Raw genomic sequence first — 27,309 nt, 5'->3', positions numbered from 1 at the left:
TTTATGCACATCTTCCCCAATCAACAGGCTTTGGTAGGGATTAGCAATACTCCCAAGATTAGGCAGTCTGACAATCCTTGTGGCATGTACTAAAAGTCACGATAATAAAGGCTTAGAATGTAACTGCACAATTGGAATGAATAAAATAGAAAACAAACCAGAAGTCATCTTTCTGCAATATCTCTTTAAGTTAATTCAGCATCCAACTAGCACAATTCTGAAAGTTCCAGCCATGGCTTGTGGATAAATGGTCTGTTTAATTGTGGAATGTACCTCAAGCATGCTGGGTGGGCATCCAAACATGCTGCACAGGCTGCCTTAACTTAACTACGCAGGCTCTGCTTTATGCTTCCTGTGAGGTCTGACAAAGGGTTTAGGGGGTGGTTTGGAGAGGGATTCTTTGTTTCTCAATTATTTTATGCCCTGTAATGCAGGAATTAAAACTTATTGGCAGATATCAGTGGTGATTTCTTTCCTCAGGTATTACAGCTTAAAAAAAATCAAGTCCTAGAAATACATCTGGGTCCCATAGACTCGAAGTTTGGGCTCATCCATCCACATTTAGGTTTATTTGACTTAAGGTGCGAAGAAATACTCTTCCCCACCACCACTTTTTTTTTTTTTTTTCCTCCCCTAGAGTTTCTTTCATCTGTGGAGGGGAGAGAAAAGCAAGGAGAGTGTCTGCCAGAAGCCATCACTGCCCTGTGGTGGGGTGGGGGCAGTGGCAGGAGAAAACTCCCTGCTTGTGAGGTGCTTTTTGAATGGAAGGGAGGATTCTGCACTGCTCACACTGTTTCATTTGCAAATGAAAACAGGGCTATCCTCAATGCCAAGGTGAATGTCTGGGATCCTCCAGGTCTTACCCACTTACTGTTGTGCTTTGCTAGACTTTTTCTTAAAGTAATTCCTCTCTGGTTGTGGTCTCTCCCCGCCCACTGTTCACTGGCATAAAAAAGACCATGTCTGGCTTTCCTTGCCAGCCATACAGGAGCAGGGAAAGTGTGGGAGACGAGCCAGGGACACCTTTACCGTTTTTATATTGTGTGGTGTATGTTGGATGCTAGAATGTAGAAAAACAGATCTGCTTGTCAATAAATATATAAGAGAAGATATTATTTCTTTCATCATTCTGGTAGATGATAAGCCTGCAGCCATTTATCAACTGTCCAGTAGAAATAAATGTCTGTTGTCATTTCCTCACATTTAATAACATTATACTTCTTTGTAATTTTATCTGTTCACCTGAACTGAAACCTTTTTTTTCCTTTCTCAAAGAAGTGAGCATAGAATAGAAAGGATACTTTAATGAGACTTCCTCCTTTGACAAGACAACAAAATGACTGTAAACAACACAAGATTAATTATTTGGATTCAGAAATCCAGAAGACATGCACTTGCTCAAACTAGAATAAACACCAAGCAGTCTCACTTGGATTTGCAGTGGCTTTGAAGTTGAGTTTGCTTTTGCAAAACTACCAACATCATTTTCTTAGCTAGCTATTCTAGAGCTGCAACTACATTTTCCTATCATCACCCTTTTGGAGACATCCCCACCTTGTGCATAACGTAAAGGAGATGACGTATTTCCATTTTTCCTTTTGTTGGCACATCTTTCTCATATCTTTAAACAGCAAGACCTGAAGTTGTTCAGTGCTCCAGCAAGCAAGGCTGGTAGGCAACCTATTGGAAGCTTTGCTTAAGTGGAAGAGTGTTTTTACAAAATTTGCTATGACAGTGAATAATAATACTGTGTCTCCATTAGTGCTTCTACCCTGATAGCAAAATAACATCGTTCTCTACCATACCCACAGTTTCAGCTTTCAATATGACCATGCCTGATTATACTGCAGGGGTTATCAACCACAGAGCTGGAGCTTCTGGTTCTCAGGTGTGGGATAACTGGAGTTTGAGGCTTCTGTGAAGATATGGCATAAGGTTTGCAGTAGGAGGACAGCTATCTGCTAAAAGTACACAGGCTTATCCCTCTGGAGGTTTATCTAGATGACCAGAAAAGATATGGTCAGCTGCCACACCAAGGAACATGGGGTGGCTTTTTCCTGTCAGAACTTGATGTATAGTAAGGAAAGGGGGCACAAAGTCAAAAATCTTATATTAGAGCTTCTTAAAACACAAACCATGTTTTATTATATTTGCATGGAAAATAGAGGATCATATAATATGTGTGATCCATCACAGTAGAATATATCTAGATTGGGGTAAATTCATGCTATTCCTAATGTGACAGACTTCTCCTGAGGAGGTAATCTCACTGCAGGTTGCATTGGTTTGGGTTGGGCTTCACAGGCACACATTTGTTATCCTCTTGTGTCTTAAAGGCCTGGCTATACCCATCCTGCCCTTGCACAAGAGTCTTTTCTAGATGAGCTATTCTCCCTTCTCCCATGGGTACTCTGTTCCTGGTCTAGCAATGACACAGCTCTCTGTCCTGTAGCCTCACAATAAATCCTGTGAGGAAGGACCTACAGACAAGAGTTTTCCTCCCAGGCAGGGACTGGCCTCATGCGGTGCTCTTGCCTGCCTGAATGCTCTCTCTTCTCACCATCTGGCCTGGGATTGGCACCCCCCTTCCCTGACATGGTTTCAAAAGAAAATAGCCTCATGAAGTAATGCTTAGGCATACCTGTGGGATCTTGAGTTTTGGCATCTTGTGGCCTCTCTCTGAGTTGCAGGTATTTTACAAGAGGAGCTGCTGGACTCCTGCAGTATAGGAGCCCCCAACTCTGTTCCACTGCATGTGTTTTAGCACCCAGTAAAGGCTGCAATTCACAGCAGAGGTGTTCAATTATTTTTGGACTCCCCTGCCCTGCAGGCCAGGCAGAGGAGAGAACCAAAGCATCTGAATTCTTGTTAAACCTTACAGGCCTAAATTCCTGTGTGATTGCAATTTCAGTGAATTTGGTTACAGTACTAGCATTGGGAAGCATCTAATCAGGATGAATTGATGTATATCATCATCAGAAAACAAGGAAAAATCCAATTATCCTGGTTGTTAGGATCATTGCAGAGACAGGGAAGTGCTGAATAGGGACACATCTAGATCATCCCAGGGAAAAAAAAAAAGTCCAATGCTGTTGTTAGGAACTTTTTTTTTTTTTTTTTTTTTTGCATAGGAAGTAACATAGGTAAAAATCTAATTTTCTGACAATCCCAAATCTACCTAAAGATATCCCACATTCCCTGGGGATAATCGGCCCATGAACAACATATACCATATACCATTTAAAAAAAGGAGGGCTTTCTGCATTACTTTTTTTTAGATAGCCTCATCTCCTCCCACTTGTCTTCTCCAGATCTGGCTTTGAAATTATTTACAGTACATTGTGAACTTGTAATCATCTCAGAGATAGTAAAGTATCTCAGCTCTAAAGGGACGGCAAAATTCCATGACTTTTTGTGATGCAAATATTTTGAAACAGGGAAGACATTCCTTCTTAGCCTTTCAAAGCAGATCACGACATATAATTACAGTAATTTTACTGCAGAGCTACAAATACAAGCATAAGGAAGGCATGTGGGCAGTCCTGCATGGCTAACAAAGGATGAAAAATTTGTAGATTCTCAACTTCCAAACCCAGGATCAGCTCCAGCCCTGGATACAGCAACAACTGTCAGATAAGTGACAAAAAATTATTTCAAATTGTCAATGTCTTCCTAGTGACAGTAATTCATAATTTTTTTTTTCTCAGAGGGCTATCCACTGTATAATTACCCGTCTCCCACCCAGTTAGGAAATTCTGCCCTGTTCTTCATCTGAATCTGCCTGTAACCATCTTTCAAAGGCACCTTTTGTGAGTAGTCCAAGAGATTCACCCTGGTTTCAGATTTCTGTATGCAAGGATCTATACTCAGAGCTTGTGCTACATCTCAAGCTTTTATTCAGTGAGCTGAGTAAGCTGAGCTGCTTAAGTTTCAAATTGTGACTTATTTTCCAGTCCCTGGAGGTACTTGTAACCTTCTTCTGACCTCTCTCCCCTTCTCTATCTTCATTATTTCTATGACTTTTTTGAGGTGTGGATGAAAAGCCATAAACAGTCAGAGCAAAGGTGTATTGAGCCTAGTGCCCTGCCTCCCACATCCGACACAATAACATTAATAACAGTGCAAAGAAGGTGCTGTTTTCTTCCCTGCTACCTGGTCGAGCATTCAAGTGAAGTTCATTGTGCTACACACGTGCTCTTAGCCTGACCTGGGATTGCTTCCCATTTTCTGCTGGACATTCCTGGTTTTATGAATCCAGGGATTACTTTAGCATATTTCTTGCCCTTGCAGTGCCTAAGAAGCTCATGTTGACCCACTGCCTATGACCCAATGCCTATGAATTTTTTTGTAAGTCCTCCATGGAGCTGCACCTTTCCAATACAGCTCGCTTGCAAACAAAACATGCAGTCTGATGGAGTGAGTACACATCCTTAACCTAGTCTGTTGTCCTTGACTGTCAAGTCCTGATCTGGAAAGTTACCATGTGTTGTCTCCTGAACTAGGATGTCAGGTTTTTTTCCAGAAAGAAACATTCTGCACTGACATCTTCCAAGTTCAAAAGTGCAGAAGATGAGATATTAATATTTGACTTCAGATCACATCCAAGCCTACCTGCTTTTCACCTTCCATTTGGAGAGTAAGCTTTGCCTGATTTCCAGAGATTTTAGTACAGTGTACTCTAGTCTACTGTAACATGCTTGCAGGAATGTGACCTGAAAGCTTTCTATGCTAGAGGAGTTCTAAAAAGTGTGAGAGCTACTTATATTAAATGAGATATAATTAAATATAGAGTTGTCTCCTGGGGTTTTTGAGACCATCTGCAAAGAATGCTTAAAATCTAAACCCAGCATTGACAGTCTGTAAAAGAAAACTAAGATTTCCTTACAATACTATGATCACTATGGGTGTTGGAGCATTAAAAGTTACAGCAGCATTATAGAAGAGGGAACGAGCTGGCAGTACTGCAACCACATTTAATTCCTAGGACTTCTAAATGAACATGAGAGAAATCACATACACATTTGCAGCTGTGCAGATGTTTTCACACCACCACCCATTCTGCTATGCACAAACACCTACCCTCTCCTCGTAGCTCCCTGCCCCATTCCTGCTCTCCATGCATTCTCACCCCTGTATCCTGTGTCTGCTCTTCAGCATCACAGGCACAGACAGGCACGTTCCATCTTCCTTTACCCGCATGCAAGACCTATGCCCTCACCCACAAGTAGGTGTTCCAGTCAGTGCATACACACCAGACCCTGCGCAAGCACAGGGTATCACTTAGAATTCTATCCTGGAGACAGGACAAGACATAGAGGGTCCCTGTTGTCCTGGCATTCAAGGTGTCTGAGTCCTTTTGAGGGGGAGCTTTAGCAAAATACCTTTTGCAGCTTGCTGATGTTTAGGAGCCACCAGTGAGGTGAGTGTAGGTTTGAGCTGCTCTTTCCCAAATTGAGTGGTTGTGATGGATTATATTTATACCTCTACTGTTCCAGCCTTTCACAAACCATCCCACACATCTCTTATATTAGAAGGCTTCAACCTAATATCTTTTGAGCTGGGCATATGGGACCATGATTATATCATCTTTATTTGTTTTTCTCCATTCACTCTCACTCCTCCATTCTTCTCTCTCCCTGTCATTATCATTTAAGGATCCACTAAAATATTTCACAGTGTGTTTTACTCCTTACTGTCTTTTTCCCCCCTTGTTGGCAGACGCTTACCCCAATTCTGAAGTGATCTATGTGTGGACTAACAGCACCACAACGTCTGTGGTGGTGGCTGAAGATGGCTCACGACTTAACCAGTACCACCTGATGGGACAAACCGTGGGCACAGAAAACATCAGTACCAGTACAGGTAGGGGGAATATTACCACCCCACAGTTGATGATGGTTGGAGCAGGAGGTGTGATTCACAGGCTCTGGGTACTTTGCAGTAAGGCTGGGGAAGCTCCTGCGGGATGTGGAGTGCTAGGGAGATCCTGTGCAAGTTCATGGCCACTTAGCAGGGGCATTTAAACACTGAGAGGGTTAAATGCTGGCTCTTAGGTACATTGCTGAACATACATCCAGGCTCCTGGTATTTACAGGAGTGCCTGAGAAGCCTCACGCAGTTTCTTGGCGATCGCCCTCGCTGTGGCTGCCAGCGCTGTGGCTGGCTTATTTCCCCGTGGGAGGAACCACCCTGGGAGGCAAACACCACCCACGCATTTGATCCGTTTCAATCATCGCTTTAAAATGATTACTTGATGGAACCGCGTGGAGGGGGGGGGGGGGGGGGGAGGGAATGGGGGGCAGGGGGGGACTCTGTGGCATGGCAGGGCTCTGCGGCGTGTCCGGGGGACCACGTGGCCGGAGAGGAGGTGCAAACCCCGAGGATCCCCATTCCCTCTCGGGCTGGAAGCGGAGGCGCCAGATGTGGCAGCATTAGGGAGGCAAAGAAGCTTTAATCCCAGGCCGGGCAGCCACGTGAGCCGTGCCCCCCTGCTTCTTACGGCTCCCCACGCAAGGGCAGCCCTGGGTGCGCAGTGGTGGGGGGGACTCCCGGGGGGGTCGAGGCCGGGACAAGGGATCACGTGCACTCAGTGGGACCGGGGCTTCACCAGGTTACACAATGCACTCGGCTGGAGAGCATTAGTGGCATCCAGCGAAGGGAGGGGGAAGCGGTGGAAATGAAATAGCCTGCCATGAAGCAAAGGGGGATTTCCACTGCTGGTGGTTGCAAGGGGCTTGTGCTGGGGAAAGGGGCAGCCTGTGGCAACATGCCTGGTAGCAATTCCTGCAGGCAAAGCCCAACAGAGTGTGCTGGTGATACACTGTGTCCCCAGAGAAAAATGATGGCTAGAGTGGTAGAGGACAAAGTAGAGATTAAATTAGAACCTTTTACTATCTGTAGGAAATTTAGGAGACATGAAAACAGGTACATACATGTACACTTGCACACAAAGTTAGTTGGACCGAAACATAATGATGCATAAAACTTTGTGCTCCAACTGGCAAATAAAGAGGGGGCATACGAGCCGCTTGTGCTCCAGAAAGATCACAAAGTGAGGGAAGGCTTGCCTTGGGCAGCCAATAAATTTGACTGCCATCTCCCATCCTATAGACATTCACCCCCCCGCCCTTGCCCTTTTCAGGAGACACAAAGCTGATGCTAAAGCGAAGATTCATAAAATCAAGAGAAAGACATAAACAGAGTGGTGAATTTTACAGAAAAAGAATGAGTACCCGACCTCCCATTAAAGAGTAAAGACACTTTTTTCCTTACCAGTTCACCATCATAGCTGCGTTGTTTTCTGCAATGAATGGCAGCTCCCCTCTCGCCTTCATTGTTGCCAAGAAAAAGATCCAAAGGATGTACTGGAGCATCTCCTACAACCTTGTCCTGCTCCTCAGAGCAAGAAAATCATCCAGCCCAGGCAGTGAGTGCTCCAGCGTGTCAGCTCCAGGCCACTTCCAGTTTGCCGCTTTGCCTGTGAAAGCTCCTTGTACTCCTCAGCCCAAGGAAACACTCCAGACAAATCCCAAAGTTGCCACACAGTAAACACCTCCCTCACGTATTTAAGATTTATAATAAATGCTGTGTTTCCAACGTCAAGATTTTATATTAATGTCCTGGGTTACATCTGGGCTGGCTGGATTCTGATTGCAGGGTGGATCACAAAGAGCAGGACACAGATTGTAACCGGGGATTAGCAAAATACAAAAATCCGATTTTGCACAGGGAAAGCATCAGTCAACGATGGATTTTCTGGAGTTCATCAAGCTCGTAGGAGGCCAGTAATCAGCATTACTTACGAATGGCCATCGAAGGCATTTCTTCTTTCTATTGAATTGTTGAACGTGAAAAAGAAAAACCAAATAGCTATTGCATAATCCAAGTGCTTGGATCTTTGGCTTTTATGACACACTACAAGTCAAACTGCACAGCCCTTGCAGTTTGCATAGACAAAATGTTTGTGTATGTCATAGGTCATTTATGCCCTTCTTTCCAACAGACTTTTTTTTTTTTAAATGGAAGTTCCAGACCTGTACTGGTTCCTTGGGAGTCTGCTGATTTGTAAGCAAGCTGCCGTTTAGCTGGCTTCTCAGAAAAAAATACCCTGGCATTCCTAATTCTCCAACCAATCTTGAAACTTGGAACATTTTAGCCATGGCACAGGAAACAGCTCTGTCATGTGCTGCCTGATTTTTATTTTTTTAGCTGTTTTTTTTTTTTTTTGTTGTTGTTGTTGTTGTTGTTGTTTTTTGAGGTTTTTTTTGTGCTAACATCCCCAAATGTTATTCACCTGAAAGAAAGACATTTTCCTACTGACTCTGCTTCTAACAGAACCAACATCTGTTATGTCCTGGTGGTAAAAGTGCTGAAAACAATCAGGTATGAGATTTGAGTCCAAGTGGAGCTTGCTGCTTTGCACAAATGGTTGCCCAGTTATGTTCCCCATACCCAGAATCTCTCATGGCTAACTTAGGATCTGCAGTGGCAGAAAACAAAACATAAACCCACTCTTTTGTATACTGCCAGCTGGAGCCTGAGCTCTGTAGTATCCAAAGCTGAAATAATAAAAGAATCATTCAGCTCTTCATTTTGAACCAAATAATTCTGATTTTTTTTTTTCTTGAGATGAATATTTCTCTAGTATCACTATAAAAGGGAACATGCATTTTTATGGGTCAAAATATTCTGGATGTCAGCATAGTCAGGGAGGTGTCTAATGTACCTAATGTCAGGATCTTGCCAGAATAGCCATTGATAGAACTGAGTCCAGGTATATCCAGTAAACAAACAAGCCTGGGGGCTGGTCTAGCCTCCTTAAAGTATTCAATTGAATTTCAGCATAATGGCAATGAAATAATGTGTGTAAGATCCTGGAAAATCGGTAAGCGTGATCTCCAGAACCCCATCAACTATACACCAAAACAAAAACAAAAACAAAAACAAAACGAAACAAAACAAAAAAAAAACCCAAAAAACTGTAGCAGCTTTTAAAGCATAAAAAACCCCTTAAGAGCAGCAGCACAGTTGCACAGCTCCATGAAGTGCAGCCATTCCTGCTCTAGGGCTTTTCATTAGTACTAGATTTGTTTTTGTTTACTAACAATAATTTGTTTTCTGCAGTGATGAGTGGATCCCATCAGGAACAGAATTCTCTTTAAAGTGCTACATAAACCTATAACAAAAATTAGCTCTTGCTCAAGAAAGCTTATGGTCTAAAGATAAACAGTGGCCTTGCAGAAGTAAAAAGGGAGCTCGGCTGCTCCAACAGAGCCAGCATCTTATTCTATAAAAAAAAGGCCAACTCAGGCAGCTTTTAGCTTTACTTTAAGCAGCAGTCCCAGGGCATTAAAAACCAAACGGTGGGGTTTTCTTAAGCCCTAAATCTACAGGAGGAAGTATTCCTGGTATAGACATCTCTGAAAGGGACGGCATGGGAAATCAAAGAATATATCAGCTGGGAGAAAAGCAAGTACAAAATCAAGGTGCTGTGATTATTTCAGTGGAGACAAGAGTTTTGATAGGTTAAAGAAAATGGTAAGGTAAAAATCAGCCGTGGAGGGCCATCAGAATGGCCCACTCATTTCCTGTGTTTTAAAAATGAAACGAAAGAGGGTCCTGTTGCTCTTCCAAAGCTGTGTAGATTCTTTTTTTATTCCAGCTCTGAGAGCATACTGTCAAAATCGATAATGCACATTGTCACAGCGAGCGAGCGGGAAAACCGTGACTCAAACACATCCCAGTGCAGTAGCAACTGAGAAACAGTCTCTCTACCTGAGATTACTGAGGCAGGCAGACCCTGCTTCAAATACCCCTTAATAAAGAGCAAGTGGGCTTCCTCCTGAGACCATTGCATGTTCAGCCTCCCTGGTTCAAAATTACACTAAATGGAAGGGAATTAGGCTTTTCTTTGCAGGGGTTTCCTCCCCACTTTCACAGCATTCCATGTCCATTTCCACATCACTCTTCAGGGAACTGTTTCACCGGAAAATCAGACTCCAGAGAAAAACATAAAGATTGAGGCAGGATGTCAGTTAGGTATTTCTGTGTTATTTCACTTTCTAGCTAAAATCCTCAGCATGAACAAGGTCTGTAAACTTGATGCAGAATAGCAGAGCTCCTGTAGCATAGTGTATGAGCGCAGCTATACCTGCAAAAACCCTTTCACTGTAAACCTGTTCTTTGCTAATTAGCCATATTGTCAATTAGAAGAAATCTACCAAATCTAATAGCTTAGTAATGCTGGCAACAGCTCAACTCAGGCTATTCACTCAAAGCAGAATCAGTCTGTTGGATATTTTCCTTTTGTGGATGTGCTGTAGAGACTAACAGTCAAATCTTGCAACAGAGATTATAGCTATAGTTGTTCTTGAAGGACAATATAGATTTCAAAACAGGCATTTCTCTGATTCATCAGTACCCAACTGAATGATGCATGCTTTTAAATTACTTTGATATCAGTGAAGAACTGTTAGAGCTTGAAGGGATGAATTGTTTTTTATTCTTACATTTTGTTTTTACAGTTATTATTCTTAGGTAAATAGTAGCATGCTTTTAGCTAGCAAGATTTTGGATTTGGGGATTTGGGATTACCATCATGAATAACCTTCAGTAACAACTACATGGTTTCCCAGAAATACTCTGAAAGAACCAGGGAGCAGTTACCACCAGGAATAGCCCTCAGTAACAACTACATGGTTTTCCAGGAACAATCTGAAAGAACTGATTAAGGTTTGAATTTTTTTGAAACATCAGGGAAGGTGACAGCTGGTCTGTTGATTTTTGAGTGCATTTATTTAGGCTTTTATTGAAATTCAGAGAAGCCGATAAATGGCATATTTAGGCAATGCTGTGAATTTGGCATACGAAAAAGAAATGGAATTTAGCATTGCTGTGGCAGCTTTTAGGGAACTCTGCATGCAGGCAGTACAATATTCATTGCACAGATGAACAAGACAGGACACAGTATCTTTCCAAAAAGAGATGATCTTTTGTAGGGCTAAAGTGTACCAAATTCTAGAAACACTGCATGCATTAGAGGGACTTTTTATTTCTGGACCAGCAATCTGAAGGGTTTGAGTACTCAGATTAATAAGACATCCCAACATGCATATGCAAAATGGCAGTTCTTGCAGAAGATGCTGGGACTGGCAATCCCTAAAATGTGGTGCAGAAAGAGGTGTCTGGACCCATTTTCATATTTGAAAACTGATGGCTTGGCCATAACACTTTCGCTGATGAGGTTGCTAAACCCGCTGCTAAATCAGGTCTTGGAGAGTCGAGGGCCTTAATTGCTACTATACTGCAAGAGTTTGTAGGACTGAGTCAAAACCAGACAGTGTTGAGGCAGCGCCAGCAAACCAGATTTTTAAGCCTGTGAACATCACAACATTCCAGGTGCATAGGAGGACTGCAGTTTTTCAGTGTAGTAGGAACAGCAGTCATTGTCTTCTGCTTTGGAGACTGAATGTGAAGACTGCGAGGATCTAGCAGCACCTCTGTCTCAAGTCTTGGTTTTCCAAAGTGCGGAAATCCAGACATTTTTCATGAAATTAAGAATGGCTGAGTGAGATCCTCAAATGGAGGGTTGGAACTGGCCTCATTCAGTCCCTAAATCAGTCAGCCTTCCTTATTTTACTCAAATGCACATTTTTTTTCTTCTAGGTGAATATACTATTATGACAGCCCATTTTCATCTGAAAAGAAAAATTGGTTATTTTGTCATCCAAACGTACCTTCCTTGCATTATGACTGTGATCCTATCGCAAGTGTCGTTTTGGCTAAACAGAGAATCTGTCCCTGCTAGAACTGTCTTTGGTGAGTATCCCACTTTCTCCTAGGACACAGATAGGATCTTTGTGGCTTGTGAAAATTATTTGCTGTAGTAAAATCACAGTTCACTGCTGATTATTTCTGCTTGAGATGTTGTAAATGTTTTCTCATTCTCTTCCAGTTTAAACTCAAAATCGATTTAAAATCCTTGTCTGGACTGTTTTTGTAAAGTTATGACAGAAATTGGTCAATCAATTATGTGAAAATTAAGGACAGAAGATAGAAGAATCAGATTAGTGTGATTTGTGTTGGGATTTTTCCATTTGGTAGATGCTGGATGGTTTAGAAAAAAAGACATACAGATTATCATACTTAATGTGTACCCTAGCTAAGCATTTGAAGCAGATATCACTTCAAGACATTTTGTTTATCTTCGTTGTAGGATGTTTATCTGGGAAAACCATGTAGAGGTTAATTACTGACAATTATCTCTATTACCATCAAACAAATTAATATGACTTTGCATTTAGAAAATGTATATTTACTGAAGAAACTGTTATGGAAAAAACCTTTGGGGTGTCATTAAATTACTTGGTTTATCCCTAGAAGGCTGCAGAAAATAAGCACTTTCTCTAGTGAAGGTTGATGAAATACAAGATTTTTACTAGATGAAAAACAAGGGGAGTTGGAACAATTAATTATTAAGTAAAACTTTGTTCAGATATTTGAAAGGAGCCAGCCTGTACCAGCCTCCTGAAGTCAGTTGGCAGCTTTGTTCAAAAATCAGCTCAGCAAGTTGTATGGAGAGAATACAGGTAGTAGCATCACTTTGCTGACTTACTCTAGGTTTACAAAGCTGTAACTGAGAGTTGAGTTTTTTGATCTTGGGGAAATCTTCCCACAAATGAAAGCATTGGCTGTTTGTCATTTACTGTCATATGGGAAAGGAGAAGCTACAGTCAAGGAAACCAGTAACAGTCAACAATTTTAAACATGCAATCTGTGTGTAGGAGAACAAAATAAGTAATCCCACTTCATTCTGACAGTTATAAACCCAGGGCCTATGTTACCCTTAAATCCTTATTTAAACACACTACAGCTAGAACTAACCAGAACTCCATAGAATAAAATATCTGAGGGTGAAGGCTTTCATTTTTTCTTATTCTTTCATACCATTATATACAAACACTGATTGACTTCATGTGGCCTTCTTAGATATCCTGCTGAACTGGGACCTGCTCATAACTCATCTGGGATCCTATAAGGGTTAGCAAAATGATCTCTTACTGATATTTTTTTTCTTTGCAGGAGTAACAACAGTCCTCACCATGACCACCTTAAGTATCAGTGCTCGTAACTCTCTGCCAAAAGTGGCCTACGCTACTGCAATGGACTGGTTTATAGCTGTTTGCTATGCCTTTGTATTTTCGGCATTGATTGAATTTGCAACAGTCAACTATTTCACCAAGAGGAGTTGGGCATGGGATGGCAAAAAAGCCCAGGAAGCTGCAAAAATCAAGGTGCTTAACTTACATTTTTTAAATACCTAAAATAAAAAGCAGGTATTCAGTATAGTTTAAATAACTGAATGGTCAGTTTTCAGCTTCTTTCTGAAAAAGGTATTTAATTACCTGATGACATACTTTTACCTTCCTGTAAAGAAAAATTTGCAAGGAAATACGGTGCCTTCCCTTCACAGAGATAGACTACCAGTCTCTATCATCTGTATGAAGAGGACTGCTTACAGAAGCACATTGGCCATTGAGTATGCAGGACATGGGATTTCAGTGATCAGACTTCTGATAATAGCGGACATACACCATGAAACATGTCTCTGCAGAGTAGTCCCTGTATGCTTTCCTAAATAAATAACAATGCTCACATTGAGCTACATGAGTCGGGGTCCCACCATAGTAAAAAAAGGAACCACAGACTAGTTCTGTGAAAACACAGACTTTTGAGTTTCATGCTGAAATGAAACTTTTGGGATAGGACTGGTTCTTAGTAAATCATCTCCTAGAGAGCTCATACCCACAGATATCCCAAAGAGGCCAAGCTGGCAGGGGCAATGAGCCCTTCCCCACACCCTTTGCAGCAGCTGGGGAAATGAGGTTCACATCTTGTCAGCTGTCCATGGGGCAGCACCCTCTTCAGATGCTACACTACATCTCACTGACAAAAGAAACTGCTAATGCACATGCCAGGTGGAATATGGGTGCAGCCAGTGAGTTGCAGCTTTCTCCCATCAGGGAAAGTCCCACTTGAGTAAGGGCTACAAAACCAAGGCAAAAACATCTGTTTGGTAGTCAAAGTCAGAATAGCCAACTGGACTGAACAGGTGTGATTGGTTATGGTGCTCAGCTTTTTGGGTCAGTCTCTTGAGATCGTTTCCACTTTCTGTTCTTGTGGTATAACATTTTGTTCTTTACGCTGCAGAAAAAAGAGCGCAACTTGCTGGGAAATAAACCAACTAATACCTACAGCACCGGGAAGATGACTCCTGCACCAAACATGCCAAAGGACTCAGCCCCAGCTGTCATCTCAAACACTACATCTGCTCCAGTGAAGCCTGCAGAGGAAAAGCCTGCTGAAAGCAAAAAGACTTACAACAGCATCAGTAAGATTGACAAAATGTCCCGGATAATTTTTCCAGTGCTGTTTGGAACTTTTAACTTAGTTTACTGGGCCACATATTTGAATAGGGAGCCTGTTATTAAAGGTGCCAATTCTCCAAAATAAACTGAAGTACTCGGGAGCCACATGTGAGCCATACTTACAAAGCAGATGCTACCAAGGAAAATTTGAGATCCAGATGACTTTCTACGTTTGGGCAATATTCTTCAGGAAGTTTTTTGCATGTTTAATAATATGTACAAATAATATTGCCTTGATTGTTTCTACATGTAACCTCAGATGTTTTGGAGACGATTATATTACTTACAGCAATGGATCTTTATAAAAGATCAGAAGACATTGAACATGGCTTCTTTGCTGCTGAGTATCTTGCATTGATAGTTTACAAATAAAATAAGTTATATTTTTTAACTGTTCAAGTGTACTACATATCGTGGTTTTTATACTTCAGATGTACAGTCATACAAATATGGGCTTAACCTATATTTTACAGAAGAGCTCCACTATTGTCATCTGATAAGTTACTGAGTAACGCCAGTTGTAAATGTGCCAAATTATTAAGTGCAGGGCTATGTTTGAGCACCTTTACCAGTTACAGGTAGTGCATTACTCCATAGACAAAACTGCTCAGCCCAATTTTCACTGGATGTTTAATACAATGCAGTAAATCCTAATGGGACTATGATGATTTTCACTGCTTGAGACTCTAGTTTGCAGTGAAATAACACAGGGAGCAGGATGCTACTTATGTAAATAAAGATGATGGAATCTTGCCCTTAAACGAAAATACAAAATTTGTTTGGATTTTGCATTCCAAAGAAGTCTCTCTAATGATTCTCAGTATTTATTCCAAAAATTAGGAATTATATTGCATGAAATTAACATAGATTAGGAACATATTTGTGCTAATAAAACTTCTAACAACAGCAGCAGACATTTTATCAGGGTAAAGTAAATTATGTTTGGAGATTTTTCCAAGAATAAGACTGCATTATATTAGCAGAGATTAGCAGAAAAGAATTACAATAACTCTGCAATAATTATTACTTGTTTCCCACTGCAAAAATCAATCAGCCAACACTAGAAAGTGTGATCAGAAAAAAAAAAAAGATGTGCTTCATGACAGCAAGGTGTTTCAGTGACAATATTGACAGAAAGGTCTTTGTACTGTCCATCTGAAACTTTTCTATAAAACGCCTTGCTGCTGACAATGTGTTTTGCTTTCACAATGAATGAGAAAATGCAGTCTGAGTTTTCAGCTCTTTCCTCCTTGGCATCCTTTAATTGTTCCAGAAGCTTTTGTAATTAAATCTTAATGTTTAAATAAAAAATGCATTCAACATTTGATTGCAAAATGTCATTCTTATACGGGTTGTCCTTTAAGAAAGACCAAAGAGCACACCAGAGAAGCTGAAGAATTAACTGGAAAGCACACATGCACACACTCAGTCACGCGTACACACGTGACATATCCTCCCTGTTGCCCAGAAAGGGACATGCCTTGATTGAACACAGTGAATTGAGTTGTTGCAGAATTTGGTGCTATCCAGCTATGGAGCAACAATCCCATGATCTTTTGGGGACAGAGTGGAGAGTTCATGTTTCACTTTGAGGTGAGGGTCTCGTCTGGGACTGGGGAGTTGTCTGGCATCTTTACTACTTTCTCTTCAAACCTTTAATTCCTAAAAATTGCCGAGAAAAAAAATCTCATATGTCTATTGTTTTTTGAAGCTTTTTGTTTGATGCTGTGGAGTGAGAAATTCATAAATTCTTGAGGGCAATAGAGAAGCCATGGGACTGAGCAAGTGACTGGATGCTGATAAACAGGAGCAAGGGAGGGGGCACACCCATCTGTTCAGTGCTAGCCTGATCTGAGGTGAGGATGTGGATCTCTGTTTTCATGTAGCCTGCCTCTGTGTCTTTGAGCAGCCACACACCTCCTTGTTCATCATCCCTTTGGGGGATCCCTTTGGCCCCTCAGGGATCAAAAACCATGGAAAATTGCAGGGCTTATTGCAAGACAAAACTTTATAAATAAAGTCCCTTGGCTATTTCTTTAGGGGAGAAACTCCAAGAATTACATGACTGAGTTTTGTGAATGAGAAACTCAGAGCCATCTTTGAGTAGCATCTTCTCCAGGCCAGTTCTGGAGTCTCCCCAGAGAGTTTCTGTACGTTGTTTTATCTGCTTACACACAGGTCTGACTATTACTCTGTATTACAGCATTATTTCCTGGTCTCCATTGCAGGACTCAGTGAAAGGATCTCTAAATCTGATCTATATTTACATGGAAAGTAATCTTCATCAAATTTGGGTGTACCTGCAGCATGTGCTTATGCATGAACACTAGGTGTCCCATAGTTTGGAACATGTTTCAATAAGCTGATACATTCCAGGCTGGAATACTTGAATGTTATTGCCTCGCATTATATCCTACCTCACAATCCAAATCTCTCCACAGTCAGTGGAACTGTTTGTATGGGAGATCACTATTCACTAAGATGGTATCTGAACTGTGGGAGACAGGAGCATTCTCCAGGTTCTGGCTCAAGCAAATCACCTTGGCTTTGTCCTGCCCCAGGCTGGGGTGGTATCTGGACGTGCATCAACTTCACCTGGTATCCCATGGAAGTAGCTTGGGCTTTCGGGAATGGAGTCAGCTGTGTCACTGTCCCCAGCACGGGTGAACAAGGACCCTGCAGGACACAGCCGCCTCACAACGTAGTCATGGCCAAAGGGAGTAAAAAATAGGAATTGCTTCTCATTGATTTTTTCATGTGTGCTTTCATGAAAAAGAGTTGAGAAGTGAATTATAACAATACAGCACTGCAGGGGAAGTGTGTGCAGGCTGCTGCCAAATTTCCTTCCTTGCGCCCACTAAGAATGATAGAACAAGTCAAATACAATGGAAGAAATTTTTAACTTCTCATATTTGAGCTCTACCAGCTTACTTCAAGGATGAATTTAAGCAACAATGTATTTTCTAAAGCTGAACCCTCTTCTTTTATCTTGAGTTGTATTCTGCTTTTTTCTAAATGGAATGTGCCCTCTGTGGAATAACTGAACATATTTATACAAAATTGAGGAAGTAATGATTTTATGAAATAATCTCATCTTTCAAAAATTCTTGCTCAACATCTAAGTTAAACTTTGAAGAAAAATTAATTAAACTGTTTTGCTCTTCATTTTATCCAGAGAAGATGAATGTAGCACTTGCAGATTTTTTAAATCTGGAGATAAAGTTCTTTGTAATAAGGATGTATTTCCCCTAATACCCTTGCTTCTCAGATCGGAATTGACACTGAAATTATAAAATTGCTTGAATCCTTTCTAATTTTTAATATGTTTTTATCTCACTACAAACAGTTAAGTATGGTCATTGCATAGTGACTCTCAGATGACATCCTTACTTTACCAATTTTGCATTTTCCACTATGTTGTTATAGAGATTTGTTCAATTTTGAGAAGATAGAAAGATTGGAAGTTAGACTTTATGAAGCCCGAAGGACTTTTGAAGGATCTTCCAAGGATTACCCCTAATTTAGACTGAAGTGTAAGTGTCCCATTCTGTAATGCATTATTTCCTTTTCAGTGCCATCCTCAAAAGCAATTATCACTTCTCACAGTCATAATGTCTTAAAAGTTGCTGCTTAAATTAGTCCCTGGCTAAAAGCAAAGTAAAAGGTAAGAATATTGATTGAAGATACCGACTAATTTCAGTTAGATGAATTTGGAGAGATTTTGAGAAATCCTGATATATTGCAATGGACTGGACCAACAATGATAGGCTGGATTTGTAGGCAGGAGAATTACTACACAGAGGGCAGCCACCCACTATAACTTAACACATAAATGATAATAAATGTTGGAGCCAGACACCAAGGGAGTTTTGGCCTCAGTGGATCTGGGCTCAGTTCTTCATTTCTTCATTCACTGAGGGCTGGTGTATTTGATGTTCTCAGGACAAGTGCTCAAGGGTGGCCTGCCCCAGAGGAGCAGCCCTGCTTGCCCTGGATGCCCATGCTTCTGCCAGAAGTCTACACAAAGCTGCTGAAAAGCTGCAGCATGGCAGCATCCAGAGGTATTCTGCCCATGAGCCAGAGAGCAGAGAGCCCTGTGCTGAAGGACAGAACTGAGAGCACACAGAAATTGTTGCGACCTCTGAGGTTCAACTTCCTACCTAAAGGCTCTAGCAGGAGCAACAGAGACCTTCAGGCAGAATAAACTGGCTCAAGCTTCTTAGAAATCTCTAATAAGCCTTCATCTGGAGGACTTCAGGAGCTGTAGGGTATGGATTTCAGGTTCTTCCTTGTCTCAGAGCAGCCCCAGTTCCCTTCTGTGCTTATCATGGTATATAGGAGCACTGCCAGGAAAACCACTAGTAGAGCTCTCCTTCTACACTGAATCTCAGAAAATTCAGGTGCCCAAACTATTCAGCGCTTGAGATGGGGCTCCCAGTTCTAGCAAGCAAGGAATTTGATCCATGTGTCCCATTCCCTTCTTTGGCATTTCCTCCCTTATTTATGTTAGCTAGCTTCCTGCACAGCTACTTTCAGAGACTCATACTTCCCCACTGCACAGGACATACCACAGAGGTATCCCTCAGGTTGAAAAGATACTCACCTTCTGTGAAAGTGCAGTGAAAGGTAAGTTAAAATGTGGACGCATTTTGTTGTGCTGGAGATTATTACTGAGAACATAAGCATTTTACTGTCATCACATGGCATGATAAAATGTTCTTTTTGTTAAAGCCTGTGCTGGATAACCATGACCCTTACCAGAATATACAACTTGAAAGGCTCAGCAGAGGCAGAGTGTGTGCTTAAAAGTAAAATGAAAGGATGTGAGTATGAAGAGGAGGAGCAGAAATGAACGAGGCATGAGGTGTAATGAAGAGTGGTGCTTCAGTATCCCTTTGGCATTAACACACCGAGGACAACAGAAAGAAAACCTTAAATATCAACTTTTCTTACAGCCCGAGGAGAAGGAGTCACTACACTAATCAATGAACCGTATTGCTCCGATCGAGCCTTGGGGACTTCTGACACTCTGCAAGGAAAGCGGGGACACTGTGAGGGTCTTTCTTGAGGTCTGAGTGACTCGATGGTCACATGAAGTTCCGGTCACGACGCAGGGGTAACCGAGCGCTCTGCCGCCGGCTGGAGGCAGCGCGGGGCGGGGGACCTGGCCCGATTCCTCGCGCTTCCCGCCGCCGCCGCCAGAGGATCCCGCCACCGCTCCAGGATGCGCTGAGGGCGGGATGGGGCTGGCGGGCGAGGAAGAGGCGGAGCGGCGCCCGACGGAGCCGCCGCGGCGGGGAAGCCAGCCCCGGCTCCCTCCCATCCTTCCCGGGGGTCCCGGCGGACCAGGGCCGCCGAGAGCGGGGACGCGGAGCTGGACCTGCCCTCGCCATTTCTCATCGTAAATCGCCGCTGGCGTGTTTCTCCTCCGGCTCTTTCTGCCACCTGCTGTCTGGCTCACTCGTGCTGCCCGCCCGGGAGGTGGCGGAGGCACGGCGGCCCCCAGCCGAAGCGAGCTCCCCCGGCCCGGGCCGCCGCAGCCTTCTCCGGGGCTGCAGCTCCGCCCCAGCTCTTCGCGCTGCTGGGCCCTCCGGCACGGCTGCCGAGGCCGGGCTAAGCTTTTATTTATTCAAATTGAGTGTGTGTGTGTGAATACACACATTTTTCTATATGGCCAGCGCAGGGGAAACCCTTCCTTGCATGTCGGGCGCTTCCCGCCCTTGCTTTCCAAACGCGCGGGCGCTGCGAGCCGGGACGTGGGCACCTGGGAGCCCTAAATGATGTTTGCATAAGCAGCAGCTTTCAGGAAACGTTCAAGTGGCTGCGGACTATCGCCGTGCGGCGGTGCCAAAGCCCGTGCCGCCGGGGCTTCCTCGGGTCGCTGGAGGCGGCGGCTCCCCGCTTCGCCCCGTCCCGGCTCCCGCCCGCCCCACAGCGCCGGCGTTCCCGCAAACTTCACACCAGCGGGTCGGCGTGCTGCTTGACCGTCAGCATAGATATTCCTGGTGAAATCCAGGCAACCCCCGAGCATTCACCGTCCGTTCCCTTCCTCATTTTCTCAGGGCAGCAGGCGGCCTGGTTTCCACCCGCTCTCTGCTGGGGACCGAAAAGCGCAGAAGCCTTGAAACAAATGATTATTAGCAATTCACGGTAACTGCAATTAGACAAAGTAAACACGAAAGAACTGCTGTATAATCTAGTAAAGAGGCGTTTAGTTTGAGAAAAAAAAAAAAAAACAACAAAAAAAACCCCAAAAAACAAAAACAAAACCCAAAAAACCCACAACAAAACCCGAAAGGTTGAAAGAAAACCCCTAAAGTGAATTACTGAGAGTTAATTGCCTGACTCACGACAGCTTTTCCTTAAGCTGTGTCGTTCCTTCAAAAATTAACTTCGGGAACAGAACTCCCTGTAGCCAGCTCTTCTAAGCATCATGTAGGAGTTATTCTAAAAGCAAGACTGCATCTTCCAGCAGATTTTTTTTTTTTATTAAACAAATAAAAATGACTCCCCCAGGACATAACTCTCCCTTAGTTATGTCTAAGGAAGAGGGAAACAGAGATTTACACTCCCGGGATTTCTGATCACAGGAAAGCGGTGACTCGCTGTACCTCTGGCAGTTTTTTATTTTCCAATTAGCATTATGTAAGTGAAATTGTGTGACTCCCCATTCTGAAAACAAAGGGGAATATTCCAATTACTCTGATGCCTGGAGCAAAGCTCCATACACCTGAAAAGAACTGAAGTCGCTAAAAATCACTGTGCTGTTCCTAGTGGAGTAGAAAGACAAAAGTTGTCCAAACCCAAACTATTTTTGCCCTGAATACACTTGACTGTTGTCTCATTACTGAATTCTCACAGCAGAAAAACCTAATTTACTCCAAAGTTCACAATGTACACATAAGTCCACGTAACCTGGTCTACAGGATCGTGTAGACCTCTTCTTTTCTCCGTGTATACATTTTTCTGGCATACCTTGTGCATATAAATGTATTCATACACAGTGCATGCAAACTTCTGCATGCATCCACCACAGAGGCGTACCGAAACACAGTGCCTTGCGTTTGTCTATCTGTCCCTGTAAGCAGCCGCACCGATTACATGGATCTGCGCCTCTGTGTACATCGGACTGCCCGTCGCTCCGATCAACCCGAGACCAGCATCCGACCCCTCTCCCTCCTTGTGAAGAGAGCACCTCCAGTCCCGGGCGGTGGGGGGGCTTTCGGCAAGTAATTGTGGGGTTTGGGCGTGAGGGCATCCCGCAAAACACCACGGGGATCCTTCCACCGGACACCCTGTCTGGGGCATCGGGCTGCTGATGTCGGGGAGACCTCCCGGCTGCCGACTATCTGCGGCTGCCGGGTTTGCTGCTCCCCCTCTCTTGTGTGCGTGTGTGTGCGCCCGCTGGGGCGGGGGCAGGGTTCACTTCCCGGCTCCTCCAGTCGCCGGCGAGGCGGGAACCTGTTGGGCAGGGAGCGGGGACGAGGTGCTCTCCGATGCGGGGCGGTCCCCGGCAGCGCTCTGGTGCCGCGCTGCGGGGCTGGCTGCGGGCAGGCGCTCCGCGGGGGGGGCAAGGTGCGCCCCTTCCCCCCGCCCCTGCCCGCCCCCCTCCCGGCCCGGCCCGGCCCGGCCCGCCCCGCGGCACCCGCGGCCCGCCGGGGCCCGGGCTGCTCCGCGCTGTGCACCGCCCGGGGGGCACGGCCAGCGCCAGCCCGGGCAGCGGCAGAGGCCGCGCCGCTGCACCCGGCCACCGGCTGCCGGCAAAGGGGACAAAGCGCCGCAGCTCCGTGCCCGCTGGACACCTGTCAGCCCGCGGAGCCTGATTTATACCTGGCCGCTCCGCTCTCCGCTGGGGATTTCTCCCTCGTTCCACTTCTGCTTTTTTTTTTTTTTTTTTCTCTTTTCCCTCTCGCCTCCCCCCTCCCTTCTCGGAGCGTTGTGGAAGAGAGTGTTTTCTTCAGGGTATTAAGCTGAGAATACAGAGGAGGAGAGGCTCAGACCTTTACCTCAACTGCCTCATTCTCCCTTCCATGTGAACATTCTGCAACGTTTCCTTCATCCTGCCACACCTCTCACCTGGCCAGCGCTGTCCGGACCATGTCCGCTAAGCTCCTGCCGGTTTTCTTCCTCCTCTCAGTGTTCCACGCTTGGTAAGTCTGCGCTCCCCTCGCCTCCCCTCCAGCCCCTCTCCTCTCTGCACTGGGGCTGGAGGGCTGAAGTCCCATTTGCCGGAGTTTGCACAGTATTCGGCACCCAGGAAGAACAGTGGGCTCTCCCCACCTTCCGCGCCGTGCCGGGGCTCTGTTCCCAAACACGGCTCACTCCGCTCCCATCCCGGGACGCGCCCGGCTCCGCGGTGCGCCCGGGGCGGTGGCACGGCCGCCGTCCCTTCCCGGCCCCGCGTGAAGCCGGAGGTCGCCCGCGAGGGCCCTGTTCTGAGCCGGCCCGGCGGAAAGTTTCCCCCTCGGGCGGCTGCCGGCGCCCGGTGGGACGGCGGCTGGAGCTGCCCGGGCTCCCCTCGCGTCCCCGGCTTCCCTCCACGCCACCCCGGGGGATCCGCGGGCGGCGGCGGCGTGAGGGATGAGCCGCGGGATGCGTGAGCCCCTGGTCTCCGCCTCAGGGCCGGGAAGGGTCTGCCCGGCGGGGGTCCGGTATCCACTCTTTGAGCCAGAGGGTCACAGCCGGCAGCGTCAGCCCTGACCTTTTGGACTTCGGTCTTTTTGGTTGTCCGGGGCTGTCGTACACCCTCACAGAATAACCCAGGTAGAGGGGTCAGCTCAGCTCCCCACTGTAGGAACCACTACAAACCAGGCTACAGGCATGCTCAAAGGCCTTCCCCTGTCCTCCTTGGCAGCCTGCTCTGCACCTGAGTGGTGTCTATCTCCTAAATCCCCACAGGAACTAGGGGATGCTTCATGCCAGCCTCCACAGCAAATGTGGGACACACCTATTGCAGGAATTAAACCCTTATTGACAACCTCTCAGAGTTTTCTAGACTTCCTCCCCTGCACTTTATGCACAGTCTCTTGTCTGTCTCCTTTCAGAATCAAAACTGATGAAGAGTTGGGGAAAGGCATATAGCCTTTCTTCCTTCCTAGTTTGAGACTGGCTTGTCATCACCCTGTAGTTATTTCTCTGGATCACAGGAATATGAGAAGTATTGGCAGCCACCTGTAGGGTTAAAAAAAAAAAATGGAATCTCAACTGCCTTGAAGGAGCGCTATTGCTTTAACTATGTAGAGACAAACAATGGAAGGGAAATAATAACTTCTTAGGGAAGAAAGCAAAAAAGCTTGAAAAATATGTGTGTAGTGTATTAGTCTGATCCACTGTGAAACCTCTTCCACCTCTAATCTTAATGTAGAAGATAGGGATTTAAATGGTTTGGAGATACTTTCTAGGAAAGAAGCTTCTAGAGTGAGGGGATCTAAAAGGTCTGCCAGAGCTTCGTTAGACTCTTGTTAGTGACTTGTTTTAAAGGAGCATCTCCCTGAAATAGGAATCATGATACTACTTGAACTCAGTTCTCATTTCCAGAAGCAGTCTGAATGCCTGTGGTAAAGTTGTGGTGGCTGCAGCAGAAAAAGACATATGATTTGTCCTTCTTTGCTATCAGCAATTCAGCACCACTGCAGAGCTTCAGCTCGGAAATATCAACCATGTATGTTTGGAGATGATGCCTCCTTTGAGAATGGTTCTGTGACAGCAGTATTAAAACACAGAGCTTATCATGAATGTGATGGAAAAAAAATTCTCCCCAAATCCTCTTGAGTTTTTTCAATGCTCATTGGGTGAATTATAAAAAGAAAAAAAAAAAAGTCTAGTTTGTAATAAATACAGCCCAATAACAGAAAAGTAGTGGTTGTCTATTCAAAATTTCATCCTAAGTTTTCTCTACTTTTACAACTCAGTTGTATGAGCTCTCTTCAGAAAATCCCCAAGGTCTAGGTTTAAAAATTATTTTTATATAGAAATTGTGCCTACAGCAATTGCAGATTGTGAGGTCATGTTAAGTGATTAATGGTTAATCTTTAGGGGCATATTGGCTGTAAAGCAGTTTCAGTTTAAAGTTTCATTATGTTCTCAAATAGTGGTCTTCGAGCAATGTGAGGGTTGATGATGCTCTGTGATTAAATTTTTATATTTGTATCAGGTTTTTTTTAATGTTCACATAGAGTATTTATTGTCTTCTGGACATCTGAGGTGTTTTAAAATACACTGGTGTCATAGTGGAGAAAAGGAGAGGGAGAGAAAGAAAGTTGCACAGATGTGTGTAGCACATCGCATGAACAAACAAGGCTTGTTCCTCTCATTCTCCACTGCTTTGCACCTCATATAATTATTGACATTTATGTAAAAATGTTGCAAAATTATATCATATCCCCTGGGCAATTGCAAGTTGAAATAACACACAATTCCTTCAATAGGTTTCATCACTGAGGTTATCTTTTCTCCTAATAACTTCATCTCAGTCTGTCATAGATTTTCTCCAGTGAGAGGCATCAAACAGATTTGGTTTCTAAGATACCAAAAGATACATCTGATGAAGATATCATCTTCAATCAAGATTTTAAAGTCCATGCACAAAAAGCTCCACAAATGAAATTAGTCTTGTGTGAAAATAGCTCTTGTTGTGATTTCTGGCCAAACTGTAGTTTCACCACCTTTGCATTAATATACCCTTAAAATAAACATAATTCACCTATAAAGAAATAAAATTGCAACTCTTGATGTAGTACTGTTTTTTAAAAAAGTTACTAAAACTGCAGGGAAATTCAGATTAATTTATTCAGTGTGTTTGTGTGCTTGTGATAATCCATTTCAAATTCAAGGAATGAGCTCTTAATTCTAAGCCTTGTAATATATTAAACTCTGAAATTCATGCACTGAGAATATAATAATTTATTAATAGGATAAAATGATCAGGAAGCATTAACAGATCTGAATTTTTAATACTCTTATTAGCCTTTGTGCAAGAGATGAATCAGTTGTCTTGATGTATTAATAAAGTAATACTGCAGATGTTCGCTCTTTGTAAAAGTATACTGTAAACTAGTCAGAATAGGTTCATTAAAATGCAGGATATAAAATACTACTCTGATAGCTGTATTATCTTCTAGAGTATAACTTTTTGAAGACACTTCCAGAAGACAATTTCTAAACAATTGTCAATCATAACCCATCCACAGATACTCACAATTGTTAATGGGAAAATCCTGTTGCACCTGTTGCATCCTGCTGCATCCTGCTGCATCCTGTTGCATCCTATTTTAGTAATGTGAAATAATATATGTTTGTTTCATTTGTTTTGCAGTTCTAGAAAGGTTGAAGATGATGAATATGAAGATGGAACAACTAACCAAAAATGGGTTTTAGCTCCAAAAACACAAGATACAGATGTGACTCTCATACTAAACAAGCTGTTGAGAGAGTATGACAAAAAGCTGCGGCCAGATATTGGAAGTAAGTACTTCTTTCTGCACAAGTGAGGATAAGCTTCTCTGGGCGCAGAGTAGATATCTTACTATCTCTGGAAGTGTGCAGAAATATCTGGGGAAGTGTAGATCAAGTTTTTTTGGCTGAAGTTGATTTTCAAGTCAGTATTTTTAAAATGCTAATTCTCACAAGGAAATACGGTGTTAGCTTAGGGTCCTACAATCTGGTTGGCTTGTACAGAGTTTGTGTAAGGATATGGAAGGGCTAGTTCTTAAGTATTCAGCAGGTCTTTGGCAGGGGAACACACCACTTTTGTCATCCAGTCCATGCTGAAAATCTTACACTCTCAGAAGCAAACAAAACCTCAGCATATTAAAATAAAAAGTAGGACACAGCAAGAGAAGAATGTGGGCCTATTCTCTTCAAAATATGATCCTGAAAGTTATGTTCGTTAATGCAGAGAATAAGGCACTGGGATTTGCCTGTGTATAGGGCAACTCCAGAGATTATCTTCCACAACCAGCAGACATATCCAAAAGAAATCGTATAGAATCAAAGTGTCTCATGATAGCACTACTACATATAAGTATAAAATTTAAATAAGAGCCTGTAAGTACCTGCATATAACCATCTGGGGCTATTATATTGTTTTAACTTGTATAATGAGTTTTCAAACCAGTTGTGAGGATTTTTTTTCTTCTTTTTTTTTTTTTTTTTTTTTGTTTTCTTTTTGTTTTTAGTGCTCCACCTATTGCAATTATGTCCTTTTTTCCCGGTTTGCACCCTGAGAGCATAATGGCTGTAGCACAACTGCTACTCAGTTTGCTCATAGCAAGCTTGTATGACAGAAATCAGAGAGAATTTGTCATTTTTATTTACTGTACCTTGCATGTGCTTCAGGACAAACTGAGAATGGGGAATACTCAAAACAATCACCTGATACAATTTGCTTTCCCTAAATATTTGCAGGGATTAGAGGAGAATTCCTACCACTAATTATTAGTGAAATAATTGTTTCCTAATTGCATATGTATTGCTATGCTTTCTGGGTGATCTCTTTGGATTGGTTTAGAGGGAAGTAAGAGCCATCCATATGTATTCATCATTACAAATGTGAGTGTCTCATAGCTACACAATAATGCAAGAGTTGCAGAAAAACAAAGACTACCCTGTGGTATTAAAAAGAGGGTCTATTTAGTTCTTTTTCATAGCTATTACTTTGATCTTCCATAGTATTTACGAAGATCACATTTGATAGGTGTGTCTGTTTTTATCACAAAGTGACATTCATCTCTCTACTTAGTTTGTCATGCTGGATTTAGCTATCTTTAATATCTGATGGAGAGATGCTTTAACACACTTTCCCACCCATATCAACATCTGGAAGACAGTCTCAGACAAATTTTTTTATTTATTTTATTTATTTTGTACACTGTGTCCTTAGATC

General features: G+C 43.4%; 3 protein-coding genes across 12 annotated transcripts in view; 2 read left to right on the top strand and 1 right to left on the bottom strand.

The window, feature by feature from the left end:
- The window catches only part of GABRB3 (gamma-aminobutyric acid type A receptor subunit beta3), a 199,364-nt gene extending 191,648 nt beyond the window's left edge, over positions 1-7,716 (bottom strand). The window contains exon 1 of the mRNA XM_038139535.1: positions 7,273-7,716. Within this exon, the coding sequence (XP_037995463.1) occupies positions 7,273-7,373 (101 nt within the window). The 5' untranslated portion in view covers positions 7,374-7,716. The remainder of the gene's footprint in view (positions 1-7,272) is intronic.
- Positions 1-15,748, top strand: part of GABRA5 (gamma-aminobutyric acid type A receptor subunit alpha5) — a 57,796-nt gene extending 42,048 nt beyond the window's left edge. For all 8 annotated transcript variants that reach the window (XM_038146888.1, XM_038142635.1, XM_038140854.1 and 5 more), the window contains 4 exons: positions 5,719-5,862; positions 11,665-11,817; positions 13,081-13,292; positions 14,209-15,748. In XM_038146888.1, the coding sequence (XP_038002816.1) occupies positions 5,719-5,862; positions 11,665-11,817; positions 13,081-13,292; positions 14,209-14,511 (812 nt within the window). In that variant the 3' untranslated portion in view covers positions 14,512-15,748. The remainder of the gene's footprint in view (positions 1-5,718; positions 5,863-11,664; positions 11,818-13,080; positions 13,293-14,208) is intronic.
- A 6,283-nt stretch (positions 15,749-22,031) lies between these two features.
- Positions 22,032-27,309, top strand: part of GABRG3 (gamma-aminobutyric acid type A receptor subunit gamma3) — a 298,494-nt gene continuing 293,216 nt past the window's right edge. Inside the window, exons 1-2 of one of the 3 annotated variants that reach the window (XM_038131046.1) lie at positions 22,032-22,576; positions 25,741-25,889. In XM_038131046.1, coding sequence (XP_037986974.1) covers positions 22,524-22,576; positions 25,741-25,889 — 202 coding nt within the window. In that variant the 5' untranslated portion in view covers positions 22,032-22,523. The remainder of the gene's footprint in view (positions 22,577-25,740; positions 25,890-27,309) is intronic. The other 2 variants (XM_038131038.1, XM_038131056.1) reach the window with 2 other exon arrangements.

The sequence above is a fragment of the Motacilla alba genome, chromosome 1, assembly GCF_015832195.1.
Source record: "Motacilla alba alba isolate MOTALB_02 chromosome 1, Motacilla_alba_V1.0_pri, whole genome shotgun sequence".
In the NCBI taxonomy this organism is placed as follows: Eukaryota; Metazoa; Chordata; class Aves; order Passeriformes; family Motacillidae; genus Motacilla; species Motacilla alba.
Note: the sequence above shows the minus strand (reverse complement) of the source record. Positions and strands in the feature narration are given on the sequence as shown.